Raw genomic sequence first — 13,894 nt, forward strand, 5'->3', positions numbered from 1 at the left:
CACAATCCATAATAACCCAAAAATTGTAGCACACAAAGTTGAATTCATGTTTTATTCATCAAATACTAGTAGCCTACAAACTTAAACGAATATAATGAACTAAAGTTTAAAAATAAAAAATGCACAAGATACTAAAAAGAAAACATTTGTTAGGATATTGAAATCAAATACCAGTAAAAACAAGTTATTCTAAAGATGGAATGGCAAGTTATGTGATAATGAATTCATTAATTGATGCAAATTTATTAATGATATTGAATTAACTACTAAAGTGAGAGAATGTGCTAATTATATTGATCAAATAATAGATATGAGGATAATTAAAGATGAATTACATGGAATTTAGATAAAAAAATTACAACATAAACACTAGTTTTGCAAACGCAAAGTTGTTATTGGTAGCCAATTAGTATGTGTAATGTCAATGTTGTTAATTAAAATATTGGTTATCATGATCAAATAAAATGAATAAAAATAACAAATTATATTTGAGTTGTAATGAACATAAATTAAAATCCTATATTTCATGACATTAACAGAAAATCCAAGAAATATTATTCATGGTATCTAACAAAATACAAAACAAAATTCATTATGGTCATACATTATTTTTTTACATTGTTCAATGAATGCATCTAGTCTAAATTGGGTATTGAGATGACAATGTTCCAACACCAACTTGCAATTTAAAATTAAATTGATTGTTAGTTGAACTAATAACATTAAATAAGAAAACTTTAAATTCTAAGATAAATTATTAAAAAATAAAAAATAAATTCCTTTCAAACTCAAAACTTAAAAAAAAAATTGAATTTTTGGGTATCATATTTTTTACAATAATTTTATTTTCACGTGTTATATTATTAATTTAACAAATCTTTAGATCTTGTAGTTGCAATGTGGGCATTTAACGGATTGTCTTCAATATTTAGAAGGGAGGGTGACAGAAGGATACAATTGAAAACATTAGATATCTTTGCGGGTAAAATTGATATAAAATTTGTTTTCGGAAAAGAAAGAACGAAAAGAAATGGGCTGATGTATGGATTATGGACCCTGAAAGCCAAATCCAGGCCTGAAGCTTACCGGACCTCAGTTGCAACCGTTTTGATAATGTGTGGCAGTCCCTGATAATTGAATCACTCGCTGTACTTGATAGCCGGTTCAGGTGTGCTATTCTCTTGCTCTCATAGTCGTAGTTTGCACTCCAGGTGTTTGTTGAAATACCCGAAAGTAATTTCTTTATTTATTCACTTAACATCGATTTCTCTTAGGGAAAGTGACTAAAAAGTGTGTATTTTTTGTTTTTATTACATTAATTAGGTAAGATGAGTGGCGGTGGAGGGGGTAGGCTAAAGCAATTATTGGCAGTAGCTGTGACCAAAGGAGTGGAGGAGGCGAGGGCGAGGATATTTGGTCACGTACTTAACCCAACTGGTCTAAGATCTCCTCACAAGATTTTGCGAAAGAAACTCTTTGGTGAAAAAGTGGCACAATGGTACCCCCATGATATCACGAAAGATGACCCTCTTAACATTGATCGCCGCGAAGAAAAGTAAGCACTTCTTCCCCCTTTTCTCTCTCGTTCGTCGTTTTTTCTTTATTTTCCCACTTGATGTTCGATTGCTTTGATGTGTTGATTGTTGGGTTTCTGTTTTTTTTTTTGTTTTTTTTGTGATTTTCAAGTGGGTTTTGTTGATTTAGTTAAGAAATTATGTTATTGGAAAGGTTTGTCACTTGTGTTTAGGGAGAAGGGGATTCTATTTATAGGGAATGCGGTACTGGATTTACTCATTTAGATTGCTAAGCGGGTCTTTGAAAAGAAAATAATAATAAAGGGCCATAATCTCTTGAGTGAAACAGTGTGTTATAGGATCAGACAGGCAACTGTATTTAGAAGGATGTCTTATTAGTGCTGCTTTGTGTTTTACCATGCTAACTTTGTTGAGGACGATTTAGCATTGCAAGCCATGAACGTTTTGGGTTTGATTAATCTTGCTTGTTTCCAAGTCTCAAACGTAGGATATATCCTGAGCCATCTTGCCTCCTACACTGCTTGAGTCAGCCAAAAGGCAAACATAATATGTTGATCAAAAGCATTTAGTTACTTTGGACTGTCATTTCTCCTTCCATGGAGATGAATTGCTGATCTTTATATTCAGGCAGTAGCAGTCCAAGATGTGTAAATTGTATGCTATAGCTAACCTTTAATAAATTGAACGCTGAGCATATAATGCAAGAAAAAAAATGAGATTTAAGATCTTTCTTGTGAATGCAAAATGTTTATCTAGTTAGAAGAATATTAAAGATTTGTGAAGATAACCATAAGAAGAGGGCAAAAGAAAAGGCAAAGAGGTTGCTTAAGTTGAAACTCTGTAGTAGTTACCTTCTACGATGTTTTTGCATTGAAATTTCTTCTTGTTTTCCCATACCGGGGACTTCACACATGGGGATGATTTTCATGAGCAACAATATTTGCTTGAATGGATATTGAAAAGACATTAACATCCTGTCATGATTAATCTTTGACAGATCATAGCTGTTGGACTACTAAAACTTGCGTACCATGGAACCAATTCATCTCTGATAATAAAAATGCTGAATTGTCCTACCATGGAACCGATTCATCTCTGATAATAAAAATGCTGAATTGTCCCTCTATCTCAAGCATTTTCAGAGAAGTTGTCTTAGAAAGTTTCATGCCATGTTAAGAATATTAAATTTTAAAGTCTTATCTGAAGTGATTTTCTTGGCCACAAATCCTGAGCCTCTGAAAATAAGTTTCTTGATGTCACTTGTATTTATGATTAATCTAAGGCTTCTGTATATCACTTAATCGTGACCGTTTTGAATAACTGCATAAAAATGGCAGTAAAATTTCAGATCAGGTATATCGATATTTGTAACAGATTGATTTTAGAGAAGCTACTTCGTAATTAGACTACTTGCAGATAAAACGTTATGCGTCTTTTTTAGGTGATCAATTGTGAACATTAACAACAACAAACCTTAATCCCAAACTAGTTGAGGTGATCAGTTCTGAACATGAATTTTTAATTATCATTCAAAGAATGTCATTTGCAGTCCTATAATGTATAGACTTTCGTTTTTCTTGTGAGTTTATAAAGACATTGGTTAGCTTTGGCGTTTCATTTCTCTTTGCCCGGCATTTAACCAAACTGCATTTTTCCTTAGGAGATGATTGATCACAGCACTTGTGAGAATATCAGCTTTAAGTAGCTATTCGAATTAAATCTTGCATGTTTTTCTGACATCATTTTCTATCATGCTTTGCTAGGCGATTATCAAAACTTGAAATTTTGAAGCGTCGTGGAAAGGGGCCACCCAAGAAGGGACAAGGGAAGGGTGCTGTGAAGCGTAATAAGGGGAAATGATGATTTTCTCTTGTTTTTCAAACAAATTGAGTGGTTTTTTTCTGATCAATAGTATTTTCTGGTTTTGTCACAACTTTAGGATTTTTATGCTTGTGCCATCTTTTCTTGCACAGCGCCCACTATTCAGGGACGAGTACTTTCTATTAATATGGGCATACATTGATGTGGAAAAACATACTACCCATCTAATGTTGTCTATGGAATCGCACATTTCTTGCTTGTCTCAAGTGACTGTGCAGTGCAGGTGCTAAAAAGAGGATAGAGAATGAGTTCTAACTCTATTTTTTGCAGTTAAGCTAGTATGTCTTCTTTGAGCTTATTTCAGAGCTAAATTTACAGCGCGGAGAAACTAAATAATACTCCATCCTTCTGTGTTTTCCCCGCATTTGATGGAAGACTTATTCTGACTTCTGAGTTGCGTAAAGTTTTTTGCACTTCAAGATAGCTAGTGCTCCATAAAATGTTGGTACCGATTTAAATATATTGGTGAATTACAAAAGGCAGTGGAGATAAAACAAAAGGTGAAGATTTTTCATGGTTTAACATTTCAAGGATGTCAACATGACAAGCCAGTCCCTAAAGCAAGGGAAGGAATATGCTAGTCTCCATGCTGTGTGGCACAAAGAATAGAGATGGAGTTGACGAGGCTTCAAGCAGAAATTTCCAGAATTACAAATGATTTGAATGAGCCTGCACCAGAATTAACTTAAATGATTAGTTTCTCCTCTCCATATTCTTCATTTTAGCTGAAACATATAGTTATTTTCTCTGTGAGAAACACCACCGGACGATTCTCTTCTTCATGCAACCATTGAATGCACATTCCGGATTCCTGGTGCTTGTTCAGAAGGACTCGAGATCCGCTCATAGATGAAAATTTGGGGCGTGAGATTCTGAACTCCGATTTAGTGTTGTCAAGTTCTTGATGAGTTTTCTTTCAAAATGCAGAAAGGAAATAGAAGTAAACCCCAAAGATTTAGTTACTCTAACTAGAATATCTGACAAGTCTTGAGGAAGAGCTTAAAAACTAGAGGTTTTGTGTTTGATTTTTCTTCTATATTTGACGTTGTCGAGGATACAATAGATTTCAGTTAAAACATCAATATCAGAGGGTGGAAAACCTATGGGATTATCTCGATACGCATGTACAGGAATGAGGGAATGCCATGGCCCCTGTTAAGCTGCTTGAGGTCATTTTTTCACCAATAATCGTCAAAAGAACAAGTTCCATCCTTGATTCGATGGAACCGCCTCCGATCACTTATTACTTGTTTCGAATTGTATTAGCTACTGTGATTTAGTATATTTTTTTTGTTTAGAGATATATTAAAATAATATTTTTTATTTTTTAAAAATTATTTTTTAAATTAGCATATTAAAATAATTTAAAAATATAAAAAAAAATTAAAATCTAAGAAAACACGGTTTCAGCTGTGTTCCCTAACAAAATTTTAGAATGAGTTCTCTACATTTTATCTTTAAGATAAACTTTGAAGCGGAATGGCAGTCATTATAAGCTCCAAGATTCTTGGTAATTAAAAAAAATCCAGACATATCTAATATTTGTGAAGTAGAAAAAAAATTATGTGGAAATTAATTAAATATGACTTGATTAACTTGATAAGTTCAAAAATAATCTAAATAATAAGGTAAAACATAGTTTGAGAAAAATTCAAGATAACATTATTTTAAAAAAAAAATTAAGACTGCAACATATTAGATCGGTTCCATGCTCCAAGTTATAAGTCCATATTAACTTTATATATAGCAAATCAAAATAAATTATAAAATTTAATTTTCAATCAATTCAATATTAAATAATGAAATGAAAAACAATCATTAAAAAGGGACAAAAAACAACTTAAGTTAACATAAGTTATCCTGTTAAATCCATGACTCGTGTCATGAGATCAGGATAACCTCATACTAAGTAAATCAAAATAAATTATAAAGTCTAATTATTAATCAACTAAATATTAAAGAAAGAAATTAAAAAAATTCATTTTAAAAAATAACACAAAAAACAACTTGGTCAACTTGGATTAATTCACTAAATATATAACTCGAATCATGAAATCAGGATAACCTTATTAAAAGTAAATCAAAAAAATAACTTGGATCAACTTAGATTAATCAACTAAGCTTGCAACCTGATTCATGAGACTGCGATAACCCCATAAAAAATTAAACAAATTATGAAGCTTAATTTCTAATAAACCCGTTGTTGAATTATGAAATTGAAAAAAATCAATATAAAAAAGGGACACAATAAAACAATTTGAGATCTACTTAAATTAACTTGCAAAACGCGTGATCCAATTCATGAGATTATAATAACTTCATAAAAAATAAAGTAAAAAAAATAACAAAGCCTAATTTATAATCAATGCAATGTTGAAAATGTTGAATAATAAAATTAAAAAAAATAACAACTAAAAAGGAGATAAAAACACTCAAGTTAACCCATTAAATCTATGGCATGAGTTATGAAATTGAGATGGCCATATAAAAGGTAAACCACAATAAAATAATAAAGATAAATCATCAATAAATTAAAATGTTGAAATTAAAAATATAAAATATAAAAGAAAAAAATCATTATAATAAATAGTATTTTGTGATGTGTTGAATGGTAAAAGCACCACTTTTTTAGTGTTTGTTAATTAACTACAAATTTAACCTTCACCATAAGTCACATATTTTTTTTTTAAAAAAATTGATATGCAAGATTTTTCAAAGCATTTTCTTACATAAAAAAATTATAAGTATAAATCAAAAAGCTTATGTAGGTATCTAATAAATAAATCGATAATTACATATATAAATAAATAAATAAAATTATTAATGATAACAAAAAAATAAAAAAAATCAAGAGATAGATATAGATAAGAATATTTGATTTCATAACATGGAATATTTACCCGAATATGTTTACTAAATTTTTTAATTATAATTATTTTTTTATTCAATCAAGAATAATAGAAATAGATACACATACGAAACTAATTGAATTAAATAAAAAGAGAAAAAAATATATTATAATGCTTCACATATGAGAAATATTATCTAAAAATAAATATTTTTTTATTTTTAAAAATGAGATTTATCTATATAAAACATAAAAAAAATCTATGGGTGAATCGAAATAATATCTTAAAAATTAAAAACATACAAAATAATTTTAAAGAAAATATCTATTCAAAAGAAGCTAAGGAAGCAAAATTAAAAAAAAAATATTGAGGAGAGATATCAATTATAATTAAAATAAAAACAAAAAAAGAAGCAACAATAGTCTAAGTGTCTCAAATGCTTTAAAAAAAAACTAAAAAAAAAAACAAATAACTGAGGTTAAAAAGCTTATCAAGTTTAATAAGTTAGATCTATTTTAATTAAACAATTAAAAAAACAACAATAATAAATAAATGATATTTTTTACAAAACTTATGACCATAATAATATGAAGAAAAGCTTTTAAAGTATAAAATTAAATAAAAAAATAGATTAAAATACACTCGAAGTCAATATGAATTAATGTAAAAGATAAATAACCTAGATAATAAAAAGCAAATTAGACTTAGCTACTATTATTTTTTAAATAACTATTATTATATTAATTTTAAATGATTGGTTTGACTATTTTTATTTTTAAAGTAAAATAAATGAATTTTTTTAAAAAAAATACCGAATTTCCTTATAATAAAAGCCATGCATGATGATACTATTTTAAAATACTTATTAGGTTTAATTTATTATAGAACTTTGTTGAAGAAAAAAACATCTTATAAAAAAACCATTTCGATAAAAAGAGTTTTAATCTCAAAATGTCCAATCATTAAATGTTAAATAATTATATCAATTTAAAACACTTTACTCGTTAAGGAAATCCAAAAAATAATTATTTAACACGTTTTTAAATTAAAAAACAATCATATTAATTGAAAACATCAAATAAGTACACATTGTAATATTCTAAAGCATTGATAATAAAGAAAAAAGGACATAAAATAAATAAATAAAATGGAAAACGTGTTAATTGAGCTTGGCAGCTTGCCTGCATCTTATCAGTTATTACATTTGTCAATGTTGTCTTGTCCGTCGAGGTCACGGTCATACACTTATCACTTAATTCAGAATAAAAAAAATAATAACCCTGAATTTGAAATGAAATCACTTTAACTTGGAATCCAAATTGATTGGAACGCCATTAACAAAAGTAACAAGCATTTTCTGATGATTTTAATAAATTTAATCTATTTTCAAATTTGTTGTCTTTCTACTCTATTGACGGCATCCGATCGATCAATATTTATATAAACAATAATAAAACCATCATCTCAGCAAAAAGTCTGCTATATGTTTTATAAGGTAATGTAGGAATTCAAAGACAAGACGTCGAGGCGACCATTTCTCACCAGAACAACCCTGTGTCAGAGAAAAACAGAGAGAAGATGGAGGCAACTGCCAAAGTATCATCAATATTTGTATACCCCGTTAAATCATGCCGTGGAATTTCCCTTTCTCAGGCACCTCTAACGCCTACTGGTAATATAATAAACCACTACTTGTTCTTTGCTTCTTCTATGAATTTCCTTTTACCCCACTTGATTTTCTTCTCATCTCTTTATATTTTTGGGAGTCCCTTTATCTGTTTTTTGTTTTTAATTTTCTGCCTGGTCACTATATCACTCACTATCTTGAAAGAAATGGGTAATCTCAGAGAATGTTTCATTTATTATTATTATTATTTATCTTTATGGTTCTTGAGCTTCTCACTATAACTGTACCTTTTGGTGATGTCAAGTTTTATTCATTTATTTTTTCTTAGAAGTCACTATGTTGAAGTTACCTGGAAAAAAGTGCGGATTTTGAGAAACCAGCCGGGAAAAAAAAAAAAACAATATTGAAATAAATTGGATTTTTTTTGGCATGCGCATGATTAGTTGTTTCTGATTGGTTTTTGAGTTTCTTGGTTTCTGATATGTTCCGTGTTATGTTTGTGAACATAATTTTGATAATTTTTTGGTTATGGTTACTTGTGCTGTGCTTGGATACACAGGATTTCGATGGGATCGGAACTGGTTAGTTGTGAACTACAAAGGAAGGGCATATACCCAGAGAGTTGAACCAAAGCTTGCTTTAGTTCAGATAGAGCTGCCGGATGAGGCATTTTCGGAGGGCTGGGAACCTACTAAGAACTCATTTATGAGTAAAATATCTGTTAAATTATATGTTTCATCACATAAATCTTTCGTATCTGCTATTCAGTTGGACCCAAAAAAATAATCTTTACTTGTTTTTTTCTTTGAGATCTTATTAGAATTCTAATCTCTGATAGCATATCTCACTAAATCCAGGGTTTCCTACTGCTATAGGTCCATTATTAGATAATACTATTTTCCCCACGACTTATTTCATTAAGATGCTTTTCTATTTTTTCATGGAGTTATATTGATAAAGATTTTAACAAATAAAGAATTGGTCTTCCTAAGGATTGTGTTTTTGTTAGGAAAGCTTTGTTTACTAATGGGTGTATAAAAGAGTGAGCTACAAGATTTGTAAAATTTTACGTTAGCAAATATCGATGCTCTAATGTTGTCATGGTTCTCAGGGTTGCATCTTTTTAAGGATTACGAATTTTCTCTTTGATAATGTTGGGCATAATGGTATTTGTCACCAGGCAAGTTGAAGAAATTTGGGTTGCTGATGGTAGTGCCTTTAATTTCTCACAAATAACAAACAGAAGATGCCTTCCGACATCTCTCCAACTTTGTTGTTGTAGTAATAATGCTAGTGCTTACCATTCTCAGTGGCTCATGAATCATGTTGTTGCTTCTTTTTTTCAGGCGATTTTCAGTGAAAGTGATCCAATGTTCATTTTCTTTTACAGAAATAAAGGCTCCTGGGATGAGTGTGCTTAAGATATCTCTGATGACGCCAAGCCAAGTAGTGGAGGGTGTCTCGGTATGGGAGTGGTCTGGCTCTGCATTGGATGAGGGAGCTGAAGCAGCAAAATGGTTCTCAGATTATTTGGGGAAACCCAGTCAACTAGTACGTTTTAATGCAGGTCAGGATTGATTTTGGTGCATTTAGGATAGTAGGACATCAAGTGAACTGGTCAGCTGAATTGCTCAAATTCAAAGAGTACTTTACATAGGACCTTATTGCAACAAAAGCATTAAATAGTATTGAAGAGCGGACATAGGCGCAAATTATATTTTGGCATGCCAAGTTTTGTGTAGTGCTTTTATTTGTGAACTTAAGCTAAATAGTGAATCTCTTTGCAGCAGTTATTTTATTATTTTCTTACCATTCTGTTTCCTGCTGCAGCTTCAGAAACAAGGCTCATAGATCCTAATTATGCACCTGGACACAGAACTATGTTTTCTGACCTCTTTCCATTCATGCTGATCTCTCAGGCTAGTTGACTTGAGAAATAAAGCTTGATTTATTTGGTTTTCTCAGAAATCTCAAATGGGATCCTCTAAATGTATCTTTTGCAGGGATCTTTGGATGCACTGAATCAGCTTCTCAGGGAACCTGTTCCTATTAATCGTTTTAGACCAAAGTATGTACATAGGCCCACGCCTATATATTTTAGTTAAAGCTTCTGTTTGTCTCTTCCTACAATAACACCTTGCTGGCAGTGCATTACCTGCACAAGAATCAGAAATTATAAATTTATCAATTGCTTTACATTCATTGCTACCTTTTGTCACTGGTGAATGTTGATCACAATAACCTGTTCGTTTTCAAATCTCTTAGTTTGTTTTCTTGCTTGTCACAGCATCCTTGTTGAAGGCTGTGAACCATTTTCTGAGGACTTGTGGACTGAAATTAGGATAAGGAAGTTCACATTTGAAGGTGTCAAGCTATGTTCCCGCTGCAAGGTACAAACCTATCTTTTAAGCAATCTGCTCATATTTATTAAAGCTACATATAGCATTCAATAGATGTAATCAATTTTTGTAGATAATGATCATATAATTTATAATTCAGCATGTTTTTTGAATCTTAATCTATCACCCTTGTTTAACCATGTTTAAGAACTGTGATAAGTGCTTTTCCAGACAAGTATTTTGCCCCCTGCTCCTGGAAGTCAACAATATTATAGGTTATTGTATAAAATGAGGAACACTGTAGCTCAAAGTTTGGCTGGAGATTGTTAAACCAGATAGCTCATATTTAGTGGTGAAGAATCACTTGAAGGTCCTGTCAATGCACGCTCTTGGCCTTCAAGTCATATTTACTGTTCCACGTTCATATTCCTCTCTGTGTGTCCTCTTGTATTATATTGCCATGGCTTGTGAAATGCTAACTAGATAAAGTACTTGTAGATAATGATCATATATTTTATAATTCACTCAAGACAGCTTTTGACATTTCTTTTAGTCCTTACTTTTGCTTCGGTTTTAATTTGAAAATTACAACATTTAATTCAATGTTTCATATGTTTGGCTGTAATATATGTTCCTATATTTATGAAGATGCCTTGTTTTTTCTCTTGCAGATACCTACAATCAATCAAGATACTGGGATTGGAGGGACCGAGCCAAATGAAACTCTCATGAAAATCCGATCAGATAGAGTTTTGCGCCCGGATAAGAAACAGCAGGGAAAGGTTAGAATGGGATTATGAGATAGAAAGTTGTAATCATGTTCTTTGTGTTTTTTGTGGCTGATGTAACTTCTAAAATACCTTTTATGTGCAATGCTACTGCAGATCTATTTTGGACAGAACTTAGTTTGGAAGGACAACCCTAGTGAAGGGCATGGAAAGATTGTTAAAGTGGGAGATCCTGTTTTCGTCCATAAGAAGGTCTCCTCTGTAGCTGAAGCAGCAGCCTAAACTTCGTAGAATATAGCAGCTAGTATAGCTAGGGAGTTGGCAATAAGATGTCTTATGTATGGTAATAAAATGATTGGACAATCCTAAAAGGATAATCTGAAGCAAAGGCTTTGGTTTATCCTGATGTGTGTATGCTCATTTTATTCATAACAAGGAGTCAAAGGAAAATATTAATAAAAGAGATTAATAAATGCTCAACTCTAAACTTTAAACTACATTGAAGTCTTAATCATAAACTAGCTAAAGAGGGATGGAAATGATGTGAACGTAAAAGCATTATTTGATATTTTCTCTCCTTGACGGGATGAAATGCAGCGGATGACTGAATGGAAATGGAGTTCGTGGAGCGAATTCGCTCATCTCTCTCCTGTTATCGCAAATCCAATGATGCTCTGACCTCACCATAAATGTTCATGATTCACAAACTGACAAGGCATCAAGAATCAAGGGGCTTGGTAAGAGGCTTGTTTGCAGGGAGTTGGTGGTTTCAAAGTAGGTGTGAGAAGTTCAATTTAATCTTTTAATTTTTTAAATGATCACTTTTCTGCCTTTTTAGTTGTCTAAAATTAAATTTTGACATAAGATTTTATTTTTCACTTTTTTTTTTGTTTGAGAGAGGAGAGAGTCTTGATTGATAGCAATTTCAACCATCAAAATGAATAATTTTAGTATTATTAAATTTTATTTGATAAAAAAAAAAGTTTTATAAGCTATATTTTAGTATTATTATCATTTAAGATGGTAAATCTAATCTTAAAAAGTGTTATTAAATTTTATTTGATAAAAAAAAGTTTTATAAGCTAGTTTAAGATGGTAAATCTAATCTTAAAAAGTTTTTGAATTTAAATTTATTTTAGATTTTTAAACTGGTTTTTTTATTATTTAAAGTTATAAATAAGTTTATTAAGGTTTTTAGAGTGATTTTGATAAAAAAAAAAAGGTTGAAAATCAAAGTTTGAGCAAAACAATATCATTGCCTTGATTTTCAAGTAACCATCTAGTCACCGGATTCTTAAGTTGCAAGTGACGCATCCTTTACATCTTTTTTATTTTTTAAAATATTAAAAAGTGAATGACACGTGTTGTCCTTTTAAAATTAAAAAATAATAATTTAGAGGCTAGGTCTTTTTTACATGCGCCAGGCGCAAGCATGCTTTTTTTAAAATAATTATTTTGTATAATTATTATGATCTTATAACTCGAATAGTATATTTTACTAATTAATATAGGTTGATTAAATATATGGTTAAAAAATATACTAATTTTTTAAATATATTTTACTAATTAATGTATTGTTATCTTAATATTTAAAAAGGATATCATTTAATCCGTCACAGTCTCAAAATTTAAAAAGAATTTTGTCCATTATGCAACATCTTTTGAATTCATAGTGTTTGTTTTTAATTATATTTGATAAAACCTTTGATCCATCTAACGATATAGCGCAAATCAATAGTCTTATAATGAACTATTTGACATTGTTATTAAACTTGATCTAATAAGTTAATTTTAAAATCTCTTAACTTAATTTCTTGTCCAGTTTTGATAAAAATAAAAGTGCTAGAGTTGCTTTGATATGACCAAATCAAACTTCTTGTTTAGTCTTAATAAAAAAAAAAATGCTCTAGAGTTGCTTTGATATGACCAAATCAAATTGACATGTATAAAGACAATTATAAAAAGCATGATTTGATTTAAAAAATTAAAATGACTTTTTTTTTTAATATTAAAATATTAATATATTTGATAGACCCGAGTTTTATGACTTAACTCGCTATATTCATGATTTAGTTGATGAATTTTCTTGTGTTTAATTTTTTTTTTATTTAATTACATGATAATAAAAATAGATATTTATAAAATTAATCATAAACTAAATAGCAGGATATATATTTGAGAATGCAATAGTTTTATACAACACAAATTAAAATAATTTAAAATTCAAAACAATTTATGATGATAATTTAAAAATCAAGCAAATATTATAATATTAAATTGGAAAAAAAAATCTATGTCCTTTACTGTAGATATTAGAGTTCACACGCAAATTCTTTTAGATGCACTGCATAACATGGTTAAGCTATATATCCCTTTCTGACATGATGCGATAAAAACACGAAAATGTCCTCAAATTCATATCAGAAGCCAAATAATAATAATAATAAAAAAAAACAACAAATACAATGTGTTTGCGAAATATATTTTCTAAGAATTAAAGTAATCAACGTAAATTTGTGCAGAAGAAAAGTGAAGGGATAGTGCAATCTATACAAATAAATAGAATTTACAACAATTTCATACAAATTAATAGAAGATCAAACCACATATCAATAAATAGAAAATAGTATGGATAATCTGCTGGATCTTTCTTATTTTTGATAATTTGGATCCCACACGTTAACATTTAACAGCAGGAGGAACCTTCAAACGCTGTTTCAGAATCCTTCTTTGCCTCTGAATACAAACAACATGTGGCCACTTGACAAATTTAGTCAAATGCTTCTTGGGTGGAAGCGTATCATCAATTCCAAACTGATCTGTATTAAAGAATTATTTTAATTTAATAATTAAAATTATTAAAAAAGATTTCAAGATATAATTTATATTATTTTTTAATATATTCTTTTAAATAAAAATTCTTTAAATTTAAAAT

The 13,894-nt window shown here is 30.0% G+C and overlaps 2 protein-coding genes across 6 annotated transcripts; both read left to right on the forward strand.

Moving 5' to 3' along the window:
• Positions 1 to 1,075: 1,075 nt before the first annotated feature.
• LOC105124136 (37S ribosomal protein S27) lies at positions 1,076 to 3,802 on the forward strand. Of its 3 annotated transcripts, none has more exons than XM_011024013.1 (3): positions 1,076 to 1,168; positions 1,324 to 1,555; positions 3,299 to 3,802. In XM_011024013.1, exons 2-3 carry the CDS (start codon positions 1,329 to 1,331, stop codon positions 3,393 to 3,395), a joined length of 324 nt encoding a protein of 107 aa, XP_011022315.1. In that variant the 5' UTR covers positions 1,076 to 1,168; positions 1,324 to 1,328; the 3' UTR covers positions 3,396 to 3,802. The 3 variants fall into 3 exon arrangements, with proteins under 3 accessions (XP_011022315.1, XP_011022314.1, XP_011022316.1); XM_011024012.1 differs by having other exon boundaries at positions 1,112 to 1,211; XM_011024014.1 differs by having other exon boundaries at positions 1,150 to 1,233.
• Positions 3,803 to 7,583: 3,781 nt separating this feature from the next.
• On the forward strand, positions 7,584 to 11,652 carry LOC105124137 (Molybdenum cofactor sulfurase family protein). 3 transcript variants are annotated; one of them, XM_011024017.1, is made up of 9 exons: positions 7,584 to 7,937; positions 8,452 to 8,601; positions 9,283 to 9,459; positions 9,723 to 9,811; positions 9,896 to 9,960; positions 10,180 to 10,282; positions 10,903 to 11,013; positions 11,116 to 11,211; positions 11,557 to 11,652. In XM_011024017.1, exons 1-9 carry the CDS (start codon positions 7,844 to 7,846, stop codon positions 11,635 to 11,637), a joined length of 966 nt encoding a protein of 321 aa, XP_011022319.1. In that variant the 5' UTR covers positions 7,584 to 7,843; the 3' UTR covers positions 11,638 to 11,652. The 3 variants fall into 3 exon arrangements, with proteins under 3 accessions (XP_011022319.1, XP_011022317.1, XP_011022318.1); XM_011024015.1 differs by lacking the exon at positions 11,557 to 11,652 and having other exon boundaries at positions 7,588 to 7,937; positions 11,116 to 11,446; XM_011024016.1 differs by lacking the exons at positions 8,452 to 8,601; positions 11,557 to 11,652 and having other exon boundaries at positions 7,748 to 7,937; positions 11,116 to 11,446.
• Positions 11,653 to 13,894: the final 2,242 nt, after the last annotated feature.

This window comes from Populus euphratica, unplaced genomic scaffold, assembly GCF_000495115.2.
Source record: "Populus euphratica unplaced genomic scaffold, PopEup_1.0 scaffold4.1, whole genome shotgun sequence".
Classification (NCBI taxonomy): Eukaryota; Viridiplantae; Streptophyta; class Magnoliopsida; order Malpighiales; family Salicaceae; genus Populus; species Populus euphratica.

What these genes read in the sequence shown, in the direction of transcription:
- LOC105124136 (XM_011024013.1), top strand. Translation starts at nt 1,329, where the DNA reads ATGAGTGGCGGTGGAGGGGGTAGGCTAAAGCAATTATTGGCAGTAGCT. An exon ending in ATTGATCGCCGCGAAGAAAA is followed by an intron (nt 1,556 to 3,298) that starts GTAAGCACTTCT and finishes ATGCTTTGCTAG; the next exon opens with GCGATTATCAAAACTTGAAA.
- LOC105124137 (XM_011024017.1), top strand. Translation starts at nt 7,844, where the DNA reads ATGGAGGCAACTGCCAAAGTATCATCAATATTTGTATACCCCGTTAAA. An exon ending in ACTAGTACGTTTTAATGCAG is followed by an intron (nt 9,460 to 9,722) that starts GTCAGGATTGAT and finishes TTCCTGCTGCAG; the next exon opens with CTTCAGAAACAAGGCTCATA. An exon ending in AGCTATGTTCCCGCTGCAAG is followed by an intron (nt 10,283 to 10,902) that starts GTACAAACCTAT and finishes TTTCTCTTGCAG; the next exon opens with ATACCTACAATCAATCAAGA.